Here is a 25356-nt window from a genome sequence, read left to right on the forward strand (position 1 = left end):
TCCCACATATTGCTTTGCACTGGGGGAGACTGGTGGGCAACAAGCTGGGGGTCAACAAGCTGGTGGTGCTGGTGTTTAACAAGCTGTCCATGAGCCAGCGGTGTCCTTGTAGCCAAGGTGGCCAACAAAATCCTGGGGTGCATTAGGTAGGGCATTGCCAACAGGTCAAGGGAGGTGATCCTGGCCCTCTGTTCAGCACTGGTGAGGCCACATCTGAAGTGCTGTGTCAAGTTCTGGGCTCCTCAGGACTAGAGAGATGTGGAGCTCCTGGGGCAGGTCTAGTGGAGGGGCAACAACAATTGAGAGACTCCGTTTGGGATCTCTCTTATGAGGGAGCTGGGCCTGTTCAGCCTCAAGAAGAGACAACTGAGAGGGGACCTCATCAATGTCTGTAAGTATGTGAAGGGAGGGTGTCAAGAGGATGGAGCTGGGCTCTTCTCAGTGGTTTTGAGCAATAGGGTAAGAGGAAAGGAGTAGAAACTGATGCAAAGAAGTTCCACCTGAACATGAGAAATAACTTTACGGTGCAGTGACCGAGCACTGGAACAGATTGCTTAGAGAGACTGTGAAGTCTCCCTCACTGGAGATACTCAAGAACAGTCTGGATGCAATCCTGTGCCACGTGCTCTGGGATGACCCTGCTGGAGCAGGGAGGTTGGACCAGATGAGCCACTGTGGTGCCTTCCAACCTGACCCGTCCTATGATCCTGGGATTCTGTGAGGCGAGAGGGGCAGACGGCCCGCGGAGGCGGCCGGGGGGCGGGTACCGACCGCCGGCCTGGCCCCGCAGGTCCCGCAGCGCGGCCCCAGGCACGGAGCGCCGTGTCCCGGCGGAGCAGTGCCGGGGAAGGACTGCAGCCCCCAGAACGCGGCGCGGCAGCCGGTGACGTGCGGGAGGCGGGGCGGAAGTGTGTGTTCCCCGGGCTGGGCGGCCGCCCGGGCCCCGTTCCGGCTGTCCTGGCCTCGGCCTCGGCGGCGCGGGGCAGGGGGCGGGAGAAGATGGCGGCGGACGTGGAGGCGGAGGTGCAGGCCATTGACAAGAGCCTGCTGGAGTGCTCCGCCGAGGAGATCGCCGTGGTGAGGCGGCGGGCCCGGCGTGGGGAGGGAGCGGGTGCTCGGAGGCCGCGGGAGGCACCGGCCTTGGGAGCCGTTCCCGGGGTCGGGGCGAGGCCGCTCCGCGGGACGAGCGGGCTCTCCGGGAGGGGGTGTCCCTGCCGGGGCTGGCTCTGAGGGCACCCCCGGCCGGCAGCGGCGTCCCGCTGTGCCCTGAGCCCGCTGTTGTCGCCAGCGTCGCTGTTGCAGCAGCCGAAATCCATGGCAGCGATCATCCAGCTTTTCCTGTTGTGCCGGCTGGCGCAGGTGGCTCCCTGGAAGCCGCCTGGACGTGGCCATCCCCTGCCGGGGGCGGCCGGGCATCTCGCCCCTTCCTTAACCGCTTCCTGAAGTTACGTTCCCCCGCCTCTGCTGCCCTTTCGCCTCTCTCTGCCGGCAATCACGCCTAGACCTGAGGCCATCCCCCCCTCTATTAATTTGGGTGGATGTCTGACCCCACATATGCTTTACAGTGTTGAAGTGCCATTACAGGATTTTTTCCTTCCTCCCCACTATTTAAGATGCTGTTCTGGCAAAAGCTTGCAGTAGTTAATCTTAGGATTATTAGAATGGGATATTTGTAGAGGAAATATTAGTAAAAATCAGTGTAACGTTTGAAGGAATCTACTTCTGTTTATATACTTTTCCTGCTCTTATAAAGAGTAGTTGGAAGAGGAATGTAGTCTCGAGGGTAAAGTCTTCAGAGGAACTTTTGTTTTCTGGCATAAATGCTTGTCCATTTAGACACTTGGGCATTTGAGGAACTGGATGCATATGTTAAAAGTATTGAGACTGCTCATGTGCATATCTGTAGGATAAAACCTTGAAGAGCTGTCTGTGTCTCAATGGGAATTACCTTGGCTGCTTTCCAAATGAAAATGAAAGAATGCTATAATTCAGATTATCCTCAGATTATGCTTGTGTATCTTCAATGCAGACAAAGGTATGATTAGATGGGCAAATGTGCACACTTAGCAATATCCTAGCTAGTTTAGCTCCAGGATTAGTCTTCCTTCCTCTCTACAGCAAACCAAATAGTACTATCAAACATTTGTAAAGTAGTCCAAATTGAGCCCAAATTATCTCGTCTGTGTGAGTAGCAGATGGCTTTTTTGGGTCACACCATAGGTAAACTCAAGGCAATCATGCACCCAGTGGAATGCATTTAGGAATTTGCTGTAGGTAGAAGTGCCAACTTAAATGTAGTCAATTCCTACTCATTTTTATTATCTGTCAGCACCTGCATAAGCTCCTATTCTGAAATCTATCATTCGAATCTACAGTGTGGTTTTTCTTCCTCCTTTGCTGATCGCCCAGCATTAACAAAACAAATGCCATCCCAAAGCAATAGTTGCAGCACTTAGGGCTTCAGCTTCTCATGGCAACAACTTAATGATAAACTTCCAAAGAACACAAATAGCAAAAAAAAGTTCTCTTTTACATAACATGAGCCTACATTGCAATTATTTTTTTGTGTAGCTAAAAAAAAGCCATAAATTGTACCTTTTAGCTTTTGAGACAGGGAAGTGAGTTGTTCTATGGCTTATTAGTATTCTGCGTTTTGTTCTCCTGGTATTTCTTACTTAGATGTGGATTTAATGGAAACCCGGATGATCCATTAGGTATTTACTTACGTAAGGTGTCGTTTGATCAATGCTTTGCACATTTTTTTTTTTCCCAGGGCAATTAAAGTTGGTACAGGAGAGTGAGTGTGAGGAGGGAGGAAGTGAAGAGGAATACACTTCCCTTTTTGATAAAAACCTCTCTTGGGAGAGTAGAATATTGGCTTTTCTTGTGTGTGATTTCAGGTTAGAAGATAGACAAATACTAATTGAAAACTTGCCTAAATGCAGAATGCTTTTGCTGAAGAAAAAATTCCAAAGTTCTGAGTAGTTTTTCTGGAGTTCAGTGCTCCCCAGGTAGCAATTTAGAAAGGCAGTGCTACATATGTATACCTATGTATATATTTCTATTAACAGACCTGTGAGTTGCCTTCCTGGCAGCTCTTAGAGTCACATCTGTTTCCTTGTCCTAGTAGCCTGGATTTCCTTCTGATATTATTTCATCCAGGATCTGATTTTCAAAACTGTATGCACAGTTATGTGTATAGAACTGCTCCACAAACGGATTTAGGTGTGATGACGTTCATCGTTGCCACACCTAACTTTCAGACAACTACTCCCAGGATTTTTGGGATGGGAAAGCCATTTACTCCAGGAGCAAGAATTTTCTCTGCCTAGGTATGTGTCTGAGCTTGTAGTGTAGCTCGTATGCACTGTGTATTTTTTAGACAGAAATTAGTAATGTACTGCTGAATTAAAAGACTGAAGTTAAAGATATTTTGCTGAAAAAATGCTGCAGTTTAATAACTAGTATTATGTCATAGTATATGCCATAGAAAATAATGTGAAAACAAGCTTCTTAAATGGAAATCATGGAAAAGATTAAGTCACTGCCATTGTGATTGGGTCAGTTCCTGGCAGTAGTAGCTATCTGGCAAAACTGATGAAAGGAGAGGAAAAGATGAATGAACTGGTGGGAAAAATACAGTTCTTGTTGATGAAAGCTATACATCTAAATTTTTTATTTCTGTGGTATTCTCTGAATCCTGATGGGAATGGTGAGATTATCTGGGAACTAGATTCTTGGCCATGGCTTTTTGGCGACCTTTTTCCCTGGACTTCCTTGGAAAAAAACTGGGCTTTGACCATCAAAGCTAGATGAATATAGAAAGACTTAGCAGATCAATCATGATTCTAAGTCAAACTTAGGAAAAGAGAGGTGAAGAAAGCACGCTGACAAATTAGGGTTTTTTAACTATCAAGTTCTACTTTAGAAAAACATAGCTAGTAAGCGAAACTACTACAATATATTAAAAAAAAAGGCAAAAATGCAGCCAGTCTGCACAGATGCTCAGCTGACTCTGAATGTCTGTATCCCAAGGAACTTAACTACAACTGTGTTAGCTCGAACATAAGTTCTTTAGAGTAAGTTATAAATAATTCGGAGTAAATCAAGCTCTAACATTTAATCACCAAATCCATTTATTTTGGTATAATTAATTCTGGGTTTTCATATACAGTTTTAGGGTGATTCTGAACTCTTTTCCAGAAGTTGCCGGGGGGTATCTGGTTGTCACATTTACAATGAGAAATGGCATGCTGAAGCTGTTTATGTAACACAGGATTTAATCAGTGGACACTTGCAGTATGTGCTTGCTTTCATTTATTATAAAAACCTTGCAGTCTTAATTTACAGTTTAAATCTTTCTAAATTTGTAATCCACAAGGCAGAAACAAAACAAATGTTGTCCTAGAGGATTTTTTTTATTCTGTGTGTATATACCAGGAGAAAAAAAACCTAGGAGAAGCTGTGAGTTTTTAAGTGGCTTAGGGCAGTTCAGTAGTTTGATGCCTTTTAAAAACTGCCAACGTTGTTTTTTACAATTGATTGACTAAAAGAATTGTAGTGAGTTGACTTTGGCTGGGTGTCAGGTACCCACCAAAGCTGCTCTCTCACTCCCCTCCTCAGCTGGAGAGGGGAGAGAAAATACAACAAAAGGCTTGTGGTAGAGATAAGGAGCAGGAGAGATCACTCAGCAGTTACTGTCATGGGTAAAACAGACTCGACTAGGGGAAAAATTTATTTAGTTTATCAGCCATCAAATCAGAGTAGGGTAATGACAGAGAAAACCAAATCTTAAAAACACTTTCCCCCCATCCTTCTCTTCTTCCCTGGCTCAATTTCACTCATGTTTTCCCTACCTCCTCCCCTGAGCAGCACAGGGGGTTGGGGAATGGGGGTTGTGGTCAGTTCCTCACATGTTGTCTCTGCACTCCTTCCTCCTCAAGGGGAGGACTCCTCACATCATTCCTCTGCTCCAGTGTGGGGTCCCTCCCACGGGAGACACCCCTCCATGAATTTCTCCAGTGTGAGTCCTTCCATGTGCTGCAGTTCTTCATGAACTGCTCCAGCCTGGGTCTCTCGCAAGGGGCGCAGTCCTTCAGGAACAGGCTGCTCCAGAGGGGGTTCCCCGTGGTGTCACAAGTCCTGCCAGCAAACTGGCTCCAGCATGGGCTTCTCTCTCCATGTGGCCACAGGTCCTACCAGGAGCCGGCTCTGACATTGGCTTCCTACTGTGGAGGCACAGCCTCTTTTGGGCATCCAGCTGCTCTGGCATGGGATCCCACACGGGCTGCAGGTGGATCTCTTCACGCCTCTGAACCTCCATGGGCTGCAGGGGGATCTCTGCTCTGGTGTCTGGAGCACCTCCTGCCCCTCCTTGGTGCGCTGATTTTGGGGTTTGCAGAGCTCTTACTCTCCCATATTCTCACTCACATTTCCCAGCTGCTATTGCTCTCTTTTTGTCCCCTTAAATCTGTTATCCCTGAAGTGCTGCTGCTGTTTCTGATGGGCTCAGCCTTGGCCAGCTGTGGGTCCATCTTGGAGCCATCTGGTGTTGGCTCTCTTGGACCTGGGGGAAGCTTCTGGCAGCTTTAATAGAAGCCAGCCTGTAGCCGCCTTGCTACCAAAACATTGCCACACAAACCCTCTGCAAGAATTCATGGATCTAACATCACACTTGAAATAGTAATTTAGATGGGTTATTTTGGTAGCAGGAGAAACCAAAACTCTCTCATTTTCACAGGTGATTTGTTGAAATTAAATTGGAAAGGGACTGTTACCTAATGCTGTGTTTGCTTTTCTCCGTGTACTTTTTGTCTCTGTTCCTTGCCAACTCCAGGCTCCTGCTGATCCTTTCTGTCCCAAGCTGGCAGCATTTGTCTGCACTCCAGAGCAATGCAACCAACATAGTCTAGGCCGTATCCTAAAAGTCACTGCCAACATTTTACTGGTCACTCATCCTGGAGGAAAATTTTAATGAATTTTTCTCTTAAATCTTGTGGTTTTGAGAAGAATTTTTTATGTCAAAAGGATAAAATGTGTGAGCAGGGAAACAAATTATTCCTTTCCTAATGTTTGTCTTTTGTGATCATTTAGATTTAACACTTAGAAGGAAGCATGACTTTCTAGTTTTGCAATGCTATTTTAGCTATTTCATTTAGAAATAAAATAATCTAAATGGATAGAACTGTGTTTGGTGTTTTTATTAATGAAGAATTTGTGTTCTCCTTTCTTCTAATATAAAAGAAATGGCTGCAAGCAAATGACCTTCAGAAAGAAGTATACCAGCATCTGGCCTATTATGTACCAAAAATTTACTGCAGGGGTCCCAATCCTGCCCCTCAGAGAGAAGACATGCTGGCACAACATGTTTTGCTGGGACCAGTGGAATGGTATCTTTGTGGTGAAGATCCTGCATTTGGTTTTCCAAAGCTTGAGCAAGCAAACAAACCTTCCCACCTCTGTGGCCGTGTTTTTAAAGTGGGGGAGCCTACGTATTCTTGCAGGTAGATCAACTTAACATTGTGAAGTATTTATAATTTGTGAAGTCATGGAACATTTTTCAGCAATAATGTAGTCCTAATGAAAAGTTAATAGCTGAAATGTATTTTTAAAGTAACCTTGCAGTCTTTCATGACAGGTGGGATCAGGGGAAAATTAACACGCTACAGATGTTTAAATGGGAAAATATTAATTAGTATAATGTACTAATTCATGTAAACTAATGTTTTCTGTACAAAAGCAATGCAAGATTAAGAAAGGAGTTGGGGTGACCTATCAGAGTGATTTAAGGGCATTAATCAGAAGTATGTGGGCATGTGTGTATATTTTGGATGTTTAATATCAGCTGTTACTGTTGATCCTTTATTTTAGACCTCTTTCTGTGACCTGCTAAACCTATCTATCAGATGCTTAAACAAGCGTACCAGCTTCTAGTTCTTCCCCTACCTCTCTATCTCTAGATCTCTCTAAAAATACTTTTACTTTGAAAGAGAACAGGAAGTTCCTAACCAATTACAAGTATTTAAACAAATCTTCAGTTTTAAGCCCGTTGTATTACTAGCTGTAGGTTCATTTTTGTCTTCTATTTTCTGAACTGCTTGCAGTTTGTTTGTGTCACAGATTCCTCTCATTTTGTCTGGTTTCTACCACTCACTGAAACACTTGGTGAGGTGACGTGGGGATAGAATGTCTCTCTAATTTCAAGGGTTTATTTATCTGGGTTTCCATCCCCTCATTTACAAGGAGAGAATGATTGTGGAAGAATTTTTCTTTTTAGTGCTCTCCTCTTCTAGAAACATAATACCTTACTGGCCTTTGGGTTTGAAAATGCTTTGAGACCTCTTTATAATTAGAGGGATAAGATTAAACTGGTGGGTACTTTAGATACGTATTGAGTTGTTGGTCTTGAAAAAGCGTGTTTAGAAGAAAATTACAGAATTCCCAATGTTTTAATTGCTTCATATGAACAGTATTTGATCATTAACATGCTAAGGATGGAGTCCCTCTCTTCTTTTTTTTGATCAGGAAACATTTGATTCTTGTTGTGTGTTAATTTTCTTTAACTTAGAGCTCGTAATGAAGAATAATGAGAGTTTAATTTAAGCTTTTGTGGAATACAGCAAAGAATTATTTTCCAAGTCCACTTTAAAAGCAGTGGATTTTCTGTGCAGTTGTGCCACTTACAGGTCTGCATCTGCTTTAGGTATAGGCACAGTTACTTGTTTAAGAAATTACTTGACAAGTGGTACTGAATTTGTAAGTACGCTGCCACAGGTTTAGAGCTCTGAAGAATCAACATTCAATATTGTAGAACTGATCTACCAAATCCTGCAGGCACATCAGGCACATTGTTGTGTTCAGTGGTGGCTTGGGGTTTGTTTGTTTGTTATTGTTTTTGTTTGGTTTGTTTTGCTTAATTAAAAAAAATGCCATGAACATAAACTATTCTAAAACAGTAGAGCTTTGTATAATTTTCCTTTGACACTTTCACCTTTAGCGGCTTCTCTGGAGAAAACAAATATGCATAGTAAGTCATGCATAGAAAGTCATAGTTGCTTGATGATCTTTCCATCATTTATTTGGTTAAATGAAATTAGGAGAATTTTTGATAATATGATTTCATGTGATCTCTAGTGTTTTCTTTTGAACAAAATAAGTTGTTTCTCTGAATTCTGGTTTTAGTAATAATCATGAGACACACATTCACCTGCTATTTATTTTTACATTGCAAAGCCTGGCTCCCTTAATCTTGAGGTGCCTTGAAGTCAGTTGCATTACATAAGTTCCTGTATTTTCAGTGTTTTTCAGGGAGACAGTTAAATATAATACATAATTGTCTAATTTGTTTAGCCCATTTGAGTAGAAATATTCCTTCTAATACAGCAGTCTTTGTATACAGGACCTTATTAGGGTCTCTGATCTCCTGGTTGAGAAAATTGTGTTCTTGCAGCTCTTCAGTGAGCTTGGAAGCAGAGGTTTGATTCAGTCTGTTGTGTGTGATCTTTCTTCCCAATATTCAGTTAAAAATGTCTTCTCTGATTGCTGGAGATCATTAGTGCTGGTACACTGTACTCGAGAGAACTTTCTTGGGTTTGTACTGTTTGCCTGTCCTGGGTCATGTGATTGTTCTGTTTACTTGCCTGTATACTTGTCTCACATCTTGAAGGCAATGTCTGTATTACCCAGCTAGGCCTACTACCTACTATATACCTACTACACAATATTTTAAAGCCTCTTCTCTTGTGATAACAGATTTTTTTCTATTTCATTTGTTTCGCCTCTTTGAAAGCCATCCCTTTCCTCTTTCAGTGTAATATATATGTTAGAAGGTTTATATTGGGGATATTTGAAAATTACCTATTATAAAATGTGTAATTAAAGGCAAAAGCAAGTGTTTAATGTTTTTTTTTTTCTTTCTGTTTTTGCTGTTCTCAGAGACTGCGCAGTTGACCCAACTTGTGTGTTGTGCATGGAATGCTTTCTTGGAAGCATTCACAGAGAGCACCGATACAGGGTTAGTGGTCCCGCAGGAGTGTATGACATATTCGTAATGACTTTGTGTGTGTGCGTGAAACAGTTTCAAGTGTAAGAATGTATACATTATTTCCAACAGCTGAATGAACACAAAGTCAAGAATGTCTGCAGTAATCCTATGTGAACTCGAGTGTTTTGATCTGAGTGTAATTTCTGGAAGTTAGCACTTTAAAATATTGAGCAATTAAATTTTATGTGCAAGACTTATGCTTACAAATGTATGTTATTTTTAACACATGCCCTTTAGTGAATTTTACAGCTTTAAACTTGGGTTTTGAATTGTTTTGACTTTTGTGTTTGACTGTTTTTAAAAGCTATTGAAAAACCTTTATTAAGAAGCCACTTCTATTTAAAGCTTAAACATAAAGTTAAAGTAGAAAGCTGTAAATGCTGCTTATTTTAGTAATATACTGGTATTAGTAGTACAGATTAGTTTAAAAGAGCCCTGCAAACAAAGTCAAGAAGGCCTTGGTGTGTTTTTAAACTAATAAGTTAATTGAAAACTACCAGTGCAGCCTTTCTGTAAATCTGTTTATTACAATACTGCACTGCTGTTAATGTACATCTGTTCACTACATGGTTACATTGAACACTAGGATTCAGGAAAAAACTCCAAGCACAACAACTTGCATCAAGAAACCCAGCCAGGTTTGCTGATATCAGCTTACTTCTTGGATGTAGGTTTTTACTTTTCAAGCCTATTGAATTAACAGATCTAGTTAACATCCAAAAGTGTAAGCAGATGTTCTTTCAAATGTCCATCAAGTTTAGTTGATACTGTAAGATGTGCCTGTATGTATAGAGTATATCAAGTATGCCAAAAAGAGGTGAAAGAAGAATTCTTCTATGAATCAGTTAATAGTTGTGATTCAAAAGGAGTATTATTACACTTATTAGCTTGAGGTGGTCTTTAAAATAAATTTTATTTTAACAGTGTAAATATATCATTAAAATTTTCCAATGCTTTTTTTCTGTGCTTACCTATGTGAAAAATTTACGTCTCTCAATTCATTTTGTCATAAAGCACATCTTTTACTCACTGTATGCCATGTGAAATGATTTAGCTTTGTTCAGATTAAAAATGTGAGAACTGGGCGTAGTACAGATGCCATGGCAAGTAATAGATTCAGAAAATCTGAAAACTAGGAAAAGCCCAGAGCCTTCATGTGGGGCAGAATGGAGGTGTTTGAGGATGTTTTGTTTAGGGTTTTTTCTTCTTCTTTCACACTGAGGAGGTAGACAAGCTTCCAGTTGTTGTGATAGTAGACATGGTTTCACTGTTATTTTAATAGGGTGCTGTCTAAAGCTATCAGGTGTTGTGATCGTGCTTTTGTAGTATAGCTGTGACTACTAATTTTTTAATGTGCATATATGTATATGCATATTCACATGAACTGCTTTGTTTTTAAATAATTTTAGATGACAACATCAAGTGGAGGAGGTTTCTGTGACTGTGGTGATACAGAAGCTTGGAAGGAAGGTCCTTACTGTCAAAAGCATGAACTTAACACTTCAGAAACTGCAGAAGAAGAGGTAATTACAGTTGAGGCATCATGTTTCAAAACATTGTTAACTGTGTATATATGTGTGTATATATAAATCATTCACATGAGGTTATTTTTAGTCTTGTGTACTCTGCATGAGAGGCTGTAGCAACTTCAATAGTAATATTTGAACCACAGTGTTAGACAAAAATCAGTGTCTTAAGAAGTTCCCTGGAATTTTATTTTCTGCTTAAAGGCTTCATTTTGTATGTTCTTGGTCACCTCTGCAGCTGTAGTTCTGTTTCATTGTTTTTCTGCATATTCTCAGAGGTCAAGGGATTCTGCCACATGCAAAAAGAAAAACCTGTATGTAATCATGTGCACCAAGAAGCCAAATTCAGCTGTCTGTGCAACAAATATTCTGATTCTTACCAAAGTAAAGTGCACAGATTTTAAAAAATCAAAATACCTTGCTGTCACAGGAAGAGGTCTCTAAAAGCTTGTTTGGTATGAAGAGGGAAAATAGAGAACACATCTTCACCACAGAATCATAGCATAACAACTTGGACATATTAAATGCAAGAAGACATGCCACATCGTACAGGAGGAACTCAAGCTCTTGGACTAACCACTGCAAAACACTATTGTTGTTAAAACTTTACATATGTTCAAAAACAAATTTAACGTGGTTGTGGAGGGAAAAATTACCAATGGCCATTTAAAATTGTAGGAACCATCTTTGATGTGGGAAGTGTTAGTGTCTTAAGTTTCTGGGGACTAGAGAAACATTCTGTCTTCTGCTTATACTCTTCTTACCTGTTATTACATCTCTGGAATGACTGTGGCTAACTGGGCTTCTGACCTAGCCACTCACATCTGTCCTTACATAGTATAACTTCTGTGAAATTTTTTAAAAGGGAAAATATAAGGAGAGCTTTTGTAGTAATTTTGCTGATCTGACGGTTTTAAGTGAAGCAACTGTAATGGTATTTTCAGTGACAATGGTCCTTCTAAAATCTGTTCTCACTCTCTCAGCCCAAAGACTCTAGCAGTGCTGCTGGACTCACCACTTGGTCTACATGCCAGTTTACATTAGTCAGCAGCCTTAGGAAACTCTTGTTGTGAAATCTTGAGTGGCCTGCTACTTCTGTGCCCAAAGACACTCACACAGCGAGTGTGCCTGACAGAGAAATCAAGGTTCTGGGCAGGCTTTGTGTTTATTCCCCATAAACCATGGAGATTGAGGTCTCTTACGCAGTGTTGCGTTCAAGGCAGATTAAGGATGATTTGTTGAGCATTATTGGAGCCTGTTTTCTGCCTTGCCCAGGTATGTGTCTTTGTTGAAAGTGCTGGGAATGGAGGCAGAGCTACTGCTTGTGGTTTGCCTTTGCTTTTGGTGGCTGATAGTTCTCCGTACCCTGGGTAACTTTTAAATGAAAGGAAAAATAAAAAGAGAAATGCAGTTGTTACCGCTCTTGTAAACCTTCCAAAGAGTCGTGGGGTGTAAGGGATAAACTTTACTAATACAGGTGAATTGCTGACTGTCAAAAGCCTCCTGTAGGTGATGGAGAGTTAAGTTGAGAAAAGATTATTGTGGCCATTTTTATACAACCTAAGCTGTAGTGAAACACAAAATTTAGTGTTAGGTAATCCTAAACTAGAAATTGGGCCACTGTTAAATATTTTAATTGGCTAACCATTACACATACTTCAGAATATCAAATGATGAATCGAGTCAGTGACCCAGTGTATAGTGTATGTCCAGGTGACCTGCAGGCCATGCAGTGTTCCCTTTCCTGGTTTGTAGAAGAGGAACTAATTGTTCTCAAAATTTTGATATAATAAAAGACAGCTTCCTTAAGAAAAGAGGTTTATAATGTTTTCTATTCACAATCCTTGAAATGGACTGGAGAGAAATGGCAGTGGTACCTGCAGTATCTTATTCAGAGGTGCCAGTGGTTCTCATTTGCCGCTCCAAAAAGTAGTCCATTCAGCTTGGCAGACTGAGGCAGCTCTCCTCTTCCTCCCCCTCCTCATTCCCATTCCCACACTGCAGCAGCCTCCATTCTGCTCTGGCACAGAGAGCAGGAATAGTTTGTAGGGGCTGTTGCAGTTGTCAAACAGAGAGCACAGAATGGGCACAAATGGGTGCATGGTCCACAGACAAAAGGGCAGCAGCTCTCTGTGAGCAAGACTGAGATGTGGACAGATCATTATGAAACACCTATTTACATTTCAGCAGTTAATTATTTATATAGCACAGCATAGGAGAGACGTGCATCATAAATCATGATGCCAGTGTGCTGCATGTTGTATAAGCTTGGATAGATAAGACTTATGCCTTTTAATGCATGCTGCATATAAAACAGGACAAGAGATGCATGGTCATTTGTATTCTGCAGTTTACTAATATTGATAAGTGGAACAAAAGATACAGGGATTTGAAGTTATGGTTTTGAAGGCATAGCAGAAGAAGCAGATTTTAATACAGCAGAGGTTAAAAGTTCTTTCAAAGATCTATCTTAAAAGGTGTGCAGGAGTGAGAACAAGGGGAGTGAGAATGGAAGAATGTGTGAAAATGTAAATGGGTGATCAGAGGCAAGTTAACATTCAGGTACTGTATGTTAGATTAGAGCTTTGGTGACTGTCAGTGTAGAACTGGAAGAAGAAAACAGGATGATTATTGACTGTTCCTTTCAACTGAAAAGTCATTTAAAGAAAGACCTCATTAAAGATGCTTACATCATCTTTGATAAGGAGAGGTGCAAATTTGACAGGTTGTTTTGAATGTCATTTAATTTCTCATTTGCTATTTATACTTACTTCCCAGGATCCTCTTGTGCACTTACCAGAAGATATGGTAGCAAGAGCTTATAATATTTTTGCCATCACATTTAAATATGCAGTAGATATATTAACATGGGAAAAGGAAAATGAATTGCCTGGACTAGAAATGATGTAAGTATAATATTTGTCTTCTGCCTTTTAAAGACTTACATATGTTTGCAGTTGAAAATGCAAGTTCTGATTTTAAGAATCTTTTCTTCCTTTCCTAAAATTGTCAGAAATATTTTTGTATACAATAATTGCAATAGACTTGTATTTCTCATATTTTTTACTTTGCTTTTGCTTTTAACATTGCTTCGAATGACATAAATTCAATCCTTGCTTTGAAGTGAGAAGAGTGACACTTACTACTGCATGCTGTTTAATGATGAAGTCCATACCTATGAGCAAGTTATTTATACCCTTCAGAAGGCTGTCAACTGCACACAGAAGGAAGCCATTGGTTTTGCAACAACAGTAGATAGAGATGTAAGTGAATGAATAGTTAGAACTTTTAATTACCTTGACCTAATGTTTGTTTTATGACTATACTTACTTTAGTCTGTTTTCCCAAAGCATGTGGTTAATGTGAGTCTGTGAGTCCTGTGTGTCACACCACCCTAGAATGTCTTAATACTAAATACTAAATGTCCTAGTGCCTAAATACAATTTGGCTAGTCCAAACCAGACCTGATACTGAATATATGTTTCAATGTAAATGTATTCCAGTAAGTCTTGTAAGTGTAAATACCTAGGTGTTTCTTACTCCTCTGTCTAGGACAGGCAGTAGCTTTGGCCCTTCCCTTACTGAACCAGGGAGCTGGCATTGAAAGAGCACCTAAATGTGCTCCAAACATAGGAAATGCTTCTCAGAGTAACACCAGTAAAGTGTGAGGGATAAAATCCATAACTGACTGCTTTTGTTTTGGTGCTCATGGAACTATTCATGGTTTGTGTTTTTCTTAAAAATTTAATTAATTTTCTTTTTCATAAGTGTCAGATTATAATGACAGGAAGAGGTAAAAGCATTTCACACAGTTTTTTGGAAGAGCAGTGAGCTCAGAATCACCATATGCTGAATGTAATTGTAACTAGTATTTCAGTTTCAGAAGCACTCTGTCAGCTGTGTTTGTATTGTGGCTCCTGTGCATTTTTTTGAAGAAAGTGACACTTCATTGGGCAACTGCACCTTGTTATCTTTGCAATGAACCTGTAAGCAGTTGACATGAAAAATGAGTGTCTTTTTTACTTGGCTTATTGGCTCATGCCTTTTTTGGGGGGGGGTGGTGTGGGAAGGAAATCTCTTCCAAAATGGCAGTGGGAATGTCATTTTGGATGGTTAAAGTACTTCAAGGTGGTCAGTGGAGCAGGAAATATAACCACTTCATATTACTTAACACTGAACTACATTTTGGTTTTGCATTATCACTGCTCTATTTTTTGTGATGCCAGTAACCAAAAGATTCACTTCTGATCCCTGAATATGAGGTGACATGAGCACATGGTGTGTACTGTAGGATACACTCAGATGTTTCCCTACTGTTGATCCTTCTATTTTTAAATACATCCATGAATGCATGTACATGAAAGAAATGTTATGCCTGAAGCAGTGATTTGGCATCAGATCTAAATTAACAGTGAGTTTTCCTGTCTGTATTATACTATAAATTCAATCAACTATCTATTTTGATGTATGGATTAACAGTACAGAAAGACTGAAAACCTTCCTTTTGGAATAAAACAAGTGCTTCAACTGTATGTTTAAAAGACCAATTAACTTTAATATCTGCTTTTTAAAAGGCACTGAAATATCTGAAATATCTTCAAGTTATATCAAAACTAATGATTAATGCCTTTGTACTAATGTTTTCAGTATTTTAATAAAAGCAGTGTAGTTACATCTTAAGAACAATGTTATACACAGAAAATTTAATGTAACAGGTAACTAAATATATTATGCAATTTTATCTTCTTTTAAAAAGTACATGGTGCATTTGGGAAATCCCAGTATGTAACTATACACAGTACTTTAAATAGTGAAAACGGCATGAAAGGCAGAGTAGTTAGCATGCATCTGAAGCTTTTACTGTGTTTTTTATACTAATATAAAACACAGAATCAGGACTTCTTGTTTAGGAGCTGGTGGTAATGTTACATCTTTCTGAATTTACAGGGCCGTAGGTCCGTTCGATACGGAGACTTCCAGTACTGTGAGCAGGCAAAATCAGTAATAGTGGTAAGTAGTGGTGGTAAGGGGTATTATCTGCTTACTTGCCTCATCTTAAGCAAAAAGAGGCTTTGCTACACAGTTTGTGATACTGTGATCATAATGACTCACTATATTTTAATGATACAAAGTGTTGGTGATACTATTTACAATATGCACAGTAGAGGTATCAAAATATTGGTTTATGGGGTTTTTGTTGTTGTTGGTCTTTTGTTGGGTTTTTTCTTACTATATTTCTAAATTTGGCCAAACTGGAACACCTACCTGACACCCAAAATAATATTCTAAAAAGAAGTTTGTAGACAATTTTTTCCTTCATAAAACAGATGTGTCTGGGAACTTTAAATGTAATCTTTTAGAATTACATGGCAGTTCAGATCAGTGAAGTTAAATTATTATAGTTTTTTTCCCATAGTATGAAGTTGCTTATGTCTTTCACAACAACAGTTATGGAGATTATTACTGATTGAATCCAAGTGTGAAACTGCAAATAGTTTCATTTTGCATCTATGTATATATATTAATATCTATATATTGCAAGATTCTTCCATGTAAAAACATGAGAATAATGTTTTCTGTTTAATTTTTCTTTAACTGCTGCAGTGCAGTACTTAATCACATGAAATAAATGGTTTATGTATGATACTGCAATCATTGAAAAACAAACTGCAACTAGAGTTACTGGTTTTTAACTATTCATGGTATTTTGAAAACATTGGCATATTTTTAAAGATAATGTTGTGCAATATTTTTAACTTGCTGCCCATGCATGCAAAGAACAAATGGCTTTTATATGTAGCATTTAATTATTATGCTTTCTAACACATAGATGAGGGTAAATTCTTCCTTGTTTTAACTTTGTGTATTTAATTTGTATTTTTGAAAATAGTCTGTGGACAGTCAGTTTCCATGAGGGGCTGCTGTGTGACCTGCATGTCAAGAGGGACAAACATGCATGGCTGTCTTGGGTTGATTGGTTATCAGTAAAATGCTGCAGATCAGTGTAAGCATTGATAACAGGGCAAGAGTGGAAAATGGATTGACGTAAATATGTTGATACTGCGTAATAAAGTCCTTAGAATATTAATAGGATAAACAAAGTTCAGACTTTTTTGGGTTTGCTATGTAGGTGATAGTAATTAGAATATTTATTAATATTATAAATTACCAAATTTGATCATAGAAATGCTGCATTTCTGTATAGAAGTATATGCCAGTCCTCACTTAAATATGCATTGCCTCCTTTTTCCTTTTCTTTTTAAGAGAAATACCAGTCGTCAGACAAAGCCACTGAAAGTACAAGTTATGCATTCATCTATTGTTGCCCATCAGAGCTTTGGTCTGAAGCTCCTAACTTGGCTTGGCAGTGTTATTGGATATTCAGGTGGGCAAAATTGACCTTTTTGAGATAAGTTAGAGAATATTTGTGAGAGGAGCTGATTTTCTGAAGCAATTTTGTCTACTTATTTCAGATATGTAATGTATAAGGCAAAGCTATTAATAACTTGTCAGACTTCATTCTATTTTCTCTTACTGGAGTGCTGTTCTGAATTCTAACTTGCATGTGGAAGTGCTACCAGTCTTACATAGTCTTTTCTGTTTAGTTGCTGTTGAACAGAAGCTGAGACTCACTGTCAAATGGAGTATGCCAAAAAGCTATTTTTTCAGTCCCTAGTTCTTTTTAAATGTATGCAGTAAGCTGAAAATAACCTGTCTGATTAGATAAAACAAAATTATTCAGAAGTAATTTGATGAATGATGATGAAAGTGATTGCTTCAGATTTTTTGCTAAGTAGAACAGAGAAAATGCAAGGAATTGTGGAAGGTTTTGGTAAGTACAGAAGCTGACAAAGTCTTGATCAGATTTTTTGAAAGAGGTTTCTTCAAAGGAATCAAGATGCACAGTATCAGATTTTATGGGAATGCTCGGTTTTTGTTTTGACTTGGCTCCCTCTTTGTCCTGGTAAATCATGAGATTGTGAAGATGTAGGATATGACGGGAAATAAAAGGAAAAGTGACAAACTGCTGATACAGAGAAATGTAGATACAGACCCCCTTGCAATTTGTATTTTATTCATCTGGAAATATTAGCAAGAAGTATTAACAAAGCACACTCAGCTGTCATATTGCACCTATGTTCTGCATAGGTGCAACCTTCCTTCAGGGACTCTATGTTTTATTAGACTGATAGCTGGAAAACTAGCCAAGATTTCAGGCACCAGGTCTTTATAACATCTTCTTGTTTTTGAAACATAAGTAGTTTAAGTTTTAAAGATAAGTAAATCAAAGTTTTCAACAAAAGTTATGGTAGCAGTTTGTTCAACTATTTGCTAGTGTTGCTGGTAAACAGTAGGTATTAATAGAAAGGAGTTATGAGGAGAGTTTCCTTCTGTGGTAAATTTTCCTTTCAGTGAAACATATAGGCAGGCATTGTCATTCTCATTTGAAGCCCAGTCTTGTGCCATATCATTTGTGCCAGGTGCCACAGTCATTAATTTTCAGCATTAAATGACAGTTTTAAAAAGTAACTTGAATATGTTAAGGGTGTCTCAAATTACAGAAGAAAGCGCTGAATTTTGTCTGAGTTGTGTGTGTAGTGTTTCTGAAGTTCTGAAGAGTTTGGCTCATTAAATGCTGAGTTCTTTATGATTCAGAAGGGCAAAAAGCGTGTTTGACTGTAAACAGCACACATGCACTTTGTCTGTGACCAGTGTGCTCATTTACTTGAGCTGCCTTCCATGTCTTGGGATGCAGTCTCCTACTCTGCAGTCTGGTTTTGTGAAATGCACTTCTGAAAGAGTTGGTTTCCCTTAGCTTTTTAACAAACACACCCAAACAACTAAACTGCTCAATCTTTTCAGCAGTCTGTTACCCTTCATCTGTAACATGGGGTAATACAGGTGCGCTGCTTCGGTGGTTACACTGAAATGTCCCTGAACAAAGGCTGAGTGACAGGTAGAGGGATCTTCTGCTGTGCCAGAGTTAGGTTAGATGTTAGGCTGGATGATTGCTGTGAAAGGAATGGCTTGTCATTAATGCTTGTCATTAAAAAAGAAAAAACCTCGCTGTGGAACTTCATCAGAAGTTTGACCACTATGTCCTTCCTAGCTAATGTAACTTCTTCAGGATTAAGTGTCTGTTTGACAATTGCTGAACAATGCAGTGGTTGCCATTAATTTGTTATCCTTCATAACAGTCGTTGGAATTGAACTCTGCAAGGCAAAAAAGGAATAACCCCAAGCTGCTGTAGGGGTTCTCAGAGTGTATGTTAACCAGACATACAGAGGGTAACCACATGCAGCATGGTTACTGCACCACGTGCAGCTATGTTACATGCAGGACACGGTATGGTGTGCACGGCACTAAGCCACTGCCCACTCTGCCTGAGGAGCTGTGATGCCAAGCAGGGTGTGGAAATAAGGACTCTCTAAGTCACATAGTTCTCCAGGAATATGCATTACCTCTAGTGCAAAGCCGGGTCGAACATTCTTAATAGGAGCATGTCTGGGTTGTGCTCTATTGCAGATGCAGGCTTGTCTGCAAGCATGGTCTTATAATTGCAATCATTGCTTCTTTCCATTAGAAAAAATATGCAGAGAAGCCTTAAAATGATAGCAGCTCCTAAGTGAAAACAAAAAGCTCCTACATGAATATATACGTCATGTCATATGAATTATATTTTCCTTTTGATAGGACTCTAAATAGGAGAAAGAAAACCTAGAAAATTAGTCTGCTGCATAACTTTCTTATTTTAATAAATCAGCAGCATTTTTAGGGAATTTTTAAACAACATTTTTATTTGATAACTTTAAACCAAATCATTGTGTTTGGCAATTTTCACTGTGTTCCTAGTGTTCCATAAGGCTAGTGTGAAACTTGCAAGGTGTGAAATATTTGTGTTTGTATCAGCAAAATACAACTGCTGTTATTCAGTTGTCACGGAAAAGAGGGCAGTGTGGAGGCTTCTGTGCTGTATGAAAATTTCAATATGTCAAAATAACATACTTGTGTTTGAGCTGTAAGTAACTTGCACCATTTCTCTTCATTAAGATGGCCTTCGCCGAATACTGTGTCAGGTTGGTTTGCAAGAAGGGCCAGATGGTGAAAATTCTTCCCTTGTAGATAAGCTGATGCTTTATGATTCTAAACTGTGGAAAGGTGAGTTTTCTCAAAGTTCTGGAAAATGCTAAAGAAAGCTATGCTTAAATTTTCCTTCTACTGTATCTGCTAATGTTTGATCATTTTTACTGTGGTGTATTATGGATAATTTTGCCTAATTTGTTATAATCTCTCACTTCATGATACACTCCCAAGTACATTTAAGACAACATACAGAGACTGTTTGGAGACGGGATTGGTTTTAGGTCTAATTTTTCTAAGTGGTTTGAAATTAAGACTGACTTGAGTATGCAAATGACTGTGATAGTTAAGGGGAATTGAGTAAACAATAGAAAAATTGGGGGTTTGTCTGCTTTATCGGATCTCAGCATCCATTTAATACCTACCAAAAAGACTATTTGTAAGGGATAAGGCAGAGTCTTTCTGCTTTGACTTACGTTTGTGTTCATGAGGTATTCTTAAGTGCTCTGAGAACATTCAGTGAAAACCCTGTTCTGTTGTTTTAGCGCTCTTGAAACTTTGAAAGGCTGTTTGATGTAATGGAATTAGCTAGAAAAGCTGTAATTTTGAGGAAAGGGAGGTAGTTAATTTCTATTCCCTCATTGATTCCATGTCTGATTTGATATCCTGAAAGGATGTGTAAGGCCAGGTGTAAGAAAGAGATGCACAAAGGACAGGTAGGGAATGATGCACTATGTCTGTCTGGGGAACTTCTTGGAGTACCAGTAAAATAAGTAAGAAGTAAGGTGGAAAGTGGATGTAGTATGGAGACAATGATTATTTTAGGTTTTGTTTATCTAATACCTTTGTCTTGAGAATGGAGTCTTAGCACTGCAAATTTTGTAATCTGAAAGGTACTGCTTTTGTGGAGCATTACAACATTTTTAATACAGGTTTTGTTAGGATAATGTCTTTCATGTAAGCAAGGAGTAACTTCTGCATTTCTATTTCAGCAGCAATATTTCTCTACTTTTTCTTGTATTCCATAGTTCCTCTCCGGTAAGGAAATAGTGTCATGGCTTTTGACTTAAAAGTGACCCACAGAAAGAAATGATGCATATGTGCATTTGTTTCCAAGCTACATAGAGATGAATATCATTTGTATTCATAATACTTTCTGGGATGCTGTCCAGACAGACTAGAAATTCAGAGATAGCTAAGCTGATTATTTATGGAGATGTTCATAACTAGGAAAATTTGTTGCAGTTCCCAAGAATTCTCATAATGGTGTTCTCATAATAGTGTTCTCTTCTTTTCCCTGGGCTATCTAAATCCCCTGTTTATCCTGAGGACGAACAGAGTTCTGTTCTTGTTTTGCTGACTTCCCTTATATTTGGTGATACACATTCCCATTCAACAGTATTATCTTATACAGGAGTAATAATGCCTCTTGAAGAATTTTGGTTTATGTATTCTTCTTCATCCTTTGCTGCCACCTGACAGACTTAATCAAAGCAGCTTCTACTCTGAAATGCATATTTACCTCATTCTGTAGAAGTTTACCCTTCTAAATGTTTCCATAATATGTTGATAGAAAATAGTGACATGCAGTATTTCATTCATTTTTCTTGACAGGAGCTAGAAATGTGTATCACCAGTTATTCATGAGCAGTCTACTTATGGATTTGAAGTACAAGAAACTTTTTGCTATCCGCTTTGCGAGAGTAAGTATCTTTCTTAAAAAGAGCCATTAAATGCTAAAACTGTCTAGTGAAGAGAGTCTAGTTAGCATACAGTGATTTAAATGAACTGTTACTCAATGTTTTTTCCTTTTTATGGAAGTGAAAACTTGAAATGAAATGCTGAAAATCTTGTTTTGCTCTTTAGTATATTAGTTATAATGGCATCTCATCTCCTGGGAAGGGAATGGCCTTTCAGATGCCCCAGAACTAACGCAGTTCAGATGTTTTTGTCTTCACCATCAGCTATGTAGGCTATCACTTCTTAAGAGCTAATCGCTGCTCATTGTTGAGGTGTAAGATGTTTCAGCACTGCTCAGAAACAGTGCTGAAATTCAGTTATGCTGATTAGTATTTCTGCAGTAACTTGTATTTGAAGTACTTTAAATCAGCACTGCAGAATTCTGCTCACTGCTGCAGACAAATAACTTTCTCAAGTAGAAAATAAAATACTAGCCTTTATTGTGAAAATGAGGGTGAGTAGATCTCACATGTGAGCAGATTAAGTTGTCATGTTCTTTGTACAGAATATCCATATAATAATCCATTAGAGCTACTCTTCCCTTTTTCATGGCATTAAAGTTTCCCAGAGCAGACATTTAAGTTAAAAAATCAGGTCAGTGTGGATTAGAGGTGAATTTCCCCTTGTTGTTTAGAATTACCGGCAGTTGCAGAGAGATTATATGGAGGATGATCACGAACGGGCAGTATCGGTGGCTGCTCTGTCTGTCCAACTCTTCACTGTACCTACTCTGGTGAGTAGTGCCTGTCTTTCTTTTAAAAACTGATAGTTGGCACTCCTTGCCTTTTTTTGCCTCCTTCTTAATAGAACTATGAGCGATTGCAGAGTGATTTTATGAAAGATGACCACGACAGAGAGTTCTCAATTGCTGACCTCTCGATACAGATATTCACAGTGCCTTCTCTTGTAAGTACTAAAAGACCAAAAAAGGAAATCTTTATTTGTTAAAAGCCTTTCAAGGTTCATAAATCAAGGCTGCAGATTTCTTTAACATTACTATGCAAATGCAGAACAGTCAGACTGTTTGCATACATTGCTGTGGGTTTAGAAGTTAAAGCATTCAACATCGGGAAGTTTCAGTCTGGCTTCCCAGAGTGGGCTGGGTGTTTCTGGTTTTTCTTTTTACATTTTTCTTTTACCTTTTTAAGAAAGGTGCTTTCAAATTTATTTAGAGATATACACACACATAACATTTAAATTCCTCATCATACTGAGCCGCAGTTACTGTTTGTAGAAATCTGTATTATGGTTTGCATATCATGGTTTCAGAGTGCCATTCTGGTGCAGTTTATAAGTGATCTGCTTCATGTTCATTTTCCAGTCAACACAAGTGCAAGCAAGAATTGTCTCATGATACTCCCTACTTCCTTTGGTACTTTGAGTCTCAAGACAATGCCTTCTCTCAGTTTTCCAGTTAATTTTTGTTTCAGTGCTTACAAGCACTGTGACTTCTCACAGCTTACTAAATCTGCTGATCTTTCACCAGCTTGTTTGGGAAACTTTTTTTTTTGTTCCAGTCTCCATTTAAATCTGTCTTTGCTCGTATTATGAACTAGACAAATTAAAATTTGGACCTGTACTGGAATAAAAGTCTGGTTTTTGTACCCAGAATTGTTTAAAAAATGAATGCTTCTGAATCCTCCCAAATTTAATAAGCTTAATTGAGCTCTAAAATTCAATAGTAGCATGGCAATCACAATACTGAGCAAACTTCTTCATTTTCCTAGGGATGGATGTTCATGGAAATTCAACAGGAACTCATGATGTTGTTCCCATGGTTCAGGACAATATTGTGTTGCTTCTTTTAATTTTGATGCTTTCAATAAGAATGTTGCCAATATTCAGACTTACAGTTAGACTTAAACAACTAATATTATTCAGATGGTTACGATATTTTTCCCTTTGGCAGATGGGGTGGTATAATACGTGTATCAACACATACTTACAAAAAAAGTAATTTCAAACATTTACCAGGGCAGAATAATTGCAGTGCCCCTTTTATGTGTGTTCTATTTTGAAAGCATTGGAAAGAACCAAAGCAAATGTATTTTGACAGTTTTGCGGAAGGATAGAATAGACTGACGACATGAAAGTAATTATGATAAGCTCCTATCATATGAACTAAGTATTACTTTTAATAGATTTATAGTCACTCATTCTTAACTAAACGAGTAAGTTGAAGAACGTAAACCACCCTACCATCCTCCAGTAACATTTTCAAACTGATCTTAGTAATGTAAGAGTTGGAGCTCTCAAGGAACTGAGGTTTTTTCGTTTGAGGGTGGATGGGCAGTTCTGTTGGTGATGATTTTTTGGGGGGGAAAAATGTTAATCATTAGATTCTTTTTCCCCACTGCAATAGCATTTTAGAAACTGTTTTGGATTATCATTAGCAGCTGTAAAACCTGGAAGCTCTAGTCAAGAGCCACAATGTCATTGTGGTAGATCAGAGTGGCCAGTCTTGTTGAGTCTACCAGCCGGATCCAAGAACTGCAAGGTTCATCCCATTTAACCTGCAGAACCAGCAGACTGGGGGAGTTGTGGAAGTGTTCATGAGTAGGAGCTGGCAGTAATTACTTAGTGCCCCCTCCTCTGTTGTGAAGTTGGGTTAGGTAAGGCTGGGTGTGGAAGACAATCTTTCTCAGACTTTGCTGATTTGTTTCATACAACACATAGATACATGCAGGAGACCTTGAGGGAAATTACAGGTAATTTCATGAAATTTCCATGTGGAAATTGCACATGCACTTCCTTACCAGTTCAGAAGAGGCTCTGCTCACCGCAGCTCTTGATAGTTTGTAAACAGAAAACAGAAGAGCTGTCACTCCCCTAAAGGGCTTGTATTTAAACTATCTGAGATAACACATACTTAAAGGGAGGTACAAGTTAATTATAAGACACATAATAAGATGTCTTGTGCCATAATTACATGGGTTAGCAGGAGCCTTACCATAGACAGACTTCTGTACAGAAAGAATCTGAAAAAAGAAATCTGGCTTATGATAATTTTTGACTAGATTCCTTTTTTTTGTCTTCTGTGATTCTGTGAAAAGAGTGCTTTTCCGTGTTCTGTGCTAATTGTTGATGTAATTACTTTGGATAAAAAAAAAAAAGTGTTTTATAAACTTCATGGTGCAGTGTGAAAATCTTGTTAGCTGTGTCTGTTAACTACAGCAAATTTCAATGTACTTTGGCATAGGCTCGAATGCTAATAACAGAAGAGAATCTCATGACCACTATCATCAAAACTTTCATGGACCACTTAAGGCACCGTGACATCCAAGGCAGGTTTCAGTTTGAACGTTACACTGCTCTGCAGGCTTTCAAATTCAGACGTGTCCAGAGCCTTATTTTGGATCTCAAGTAAGTATACTATGTGCTGATTTGAAAAATTGAGGAGTTTAAAAAAAAAAATCTAAAATGAACACTTCCATCTTCCTAATCTACCCAGGTATGTGTTGATAAGTAAGCCAACAGAGTGGTCAGATGACTTGAGATGCAAGTTCCTGGAGGGTTTTGATGCCTTCTTAGAATTACTCAAATGTATGCAGGTATGTAAATCTGTGAATTACAAAATTTGGCAAAATTTAAGCAGGAAGTTAGCTATCATGGTGTCAAAATAGAAGAAATTTGATCTACTCTTCATTTTATAGCTTCAGTGCAGTATCACTTTTGGAGACATGTCATGTTTTCCTGAAACATAACATCTTGCCTCTCTTTTTAAAAATTAAGTTTGTTCTAGATGACAATAAAAAGGAAGAGCAGCTCAAAAAGAGAAGTATGATTTGGGGCATATTTTGCATTTGTAGAGGCAGACAACACAATTAATTCTGTGGGCAAAATCTGGTTTGTTTTAAATGTCAGCAGAGTTGCTCCTTGTATTGAGGAATAAATTGTTCGTGACACACAAATAGACCTCTTCACTTGTGGTTTCATCCCTTTCATTCCCCCAAGGTTCTTTTTAC

The 25356-nt window shown here is 38.9% G+C and overlaps 1 protein-coding gene across 4 annotated transcripts in view; it reads left to right on the plus strand.

Moving 5' to 3' along the window:
- Window positions 1–903: 903 nt before the first annotated feature.
- The window catches only part of UBR2 (ubiquitin protein ligase E3 component n-recognin 2), a 55682-nt gene continuing 31229 nt past the window's right edge, over window positions 904–25356 (plus strand). The window contains exons 1-13 of one of the 4 annotated variants that reach the window (XR_006020222.1): window positions 904–1077; window positions 6244–6503; window positions 8935–9013; window positions 10453–10566; window positions 13348–13475; window positions 13694–13832; window positions 15517–15579; window positions 16834–16954; window positions 19622–19729; window positions 21266–21354; window positions 22199–22297; window positions 24591–24754; window positions 24843–24942. Coding sequence is in view for 3 of the 4 variants with exons in the window: in XM_042051540.1 (XP_041907474.1) it covers window positions 1000–1077; window positions 6244–6503; window positions 8935–9013; window positions 10453–10566; window positions 13348–13475; window positions 13694–13832; window positions 15517–15579; window positions 16834–16954; window positions 19622–19729; window positions 21266–21354; window positions 22026–22124; window positions 24591–24754; window positions 24843–24942 (1542 nt within the window). In the remaining variant the exon portion in view is untranslated. Of the gene's footprint in view, window positions 1078–3314; window positions 3333–6243; window positions 6504–8934; window positions 9014–10452; window positions 10567–13347; window positions 13476–13693; window positions 13833–15516; window positions 15580–16833; window positions 16955–19621; window positions 19730–21265; window positions 21355–22025; window positions 22125–22198; window positions 22298–24590; window positions 24755–24842; window positions 24943–25356 lie in introns of those variants that run through there. The other 3 variants (XM_042051540.1, XM_042051539.1, XM_042051541.1) reach the window with 3 other exon arrangements.

The sequence above is a fragment of the Corvus kubaryi genome, unplaced genomic scaffold (genome assembly GCF_017639235.1).
Source record: "Corvus kubaryi isolate FWS band 111438036 unplaced genomic scaffold, C.kubaryi_AGA036_p1.0 76, whole genome shotgun sequence".
In the NCBI taxonomy this organism is placed as follows: domain Eukaryota; kingdom Metazoa; phylum Chordata; class Aves; order Passeriformes; family Corvidae; genus Corvus; species Corvus kubaryi.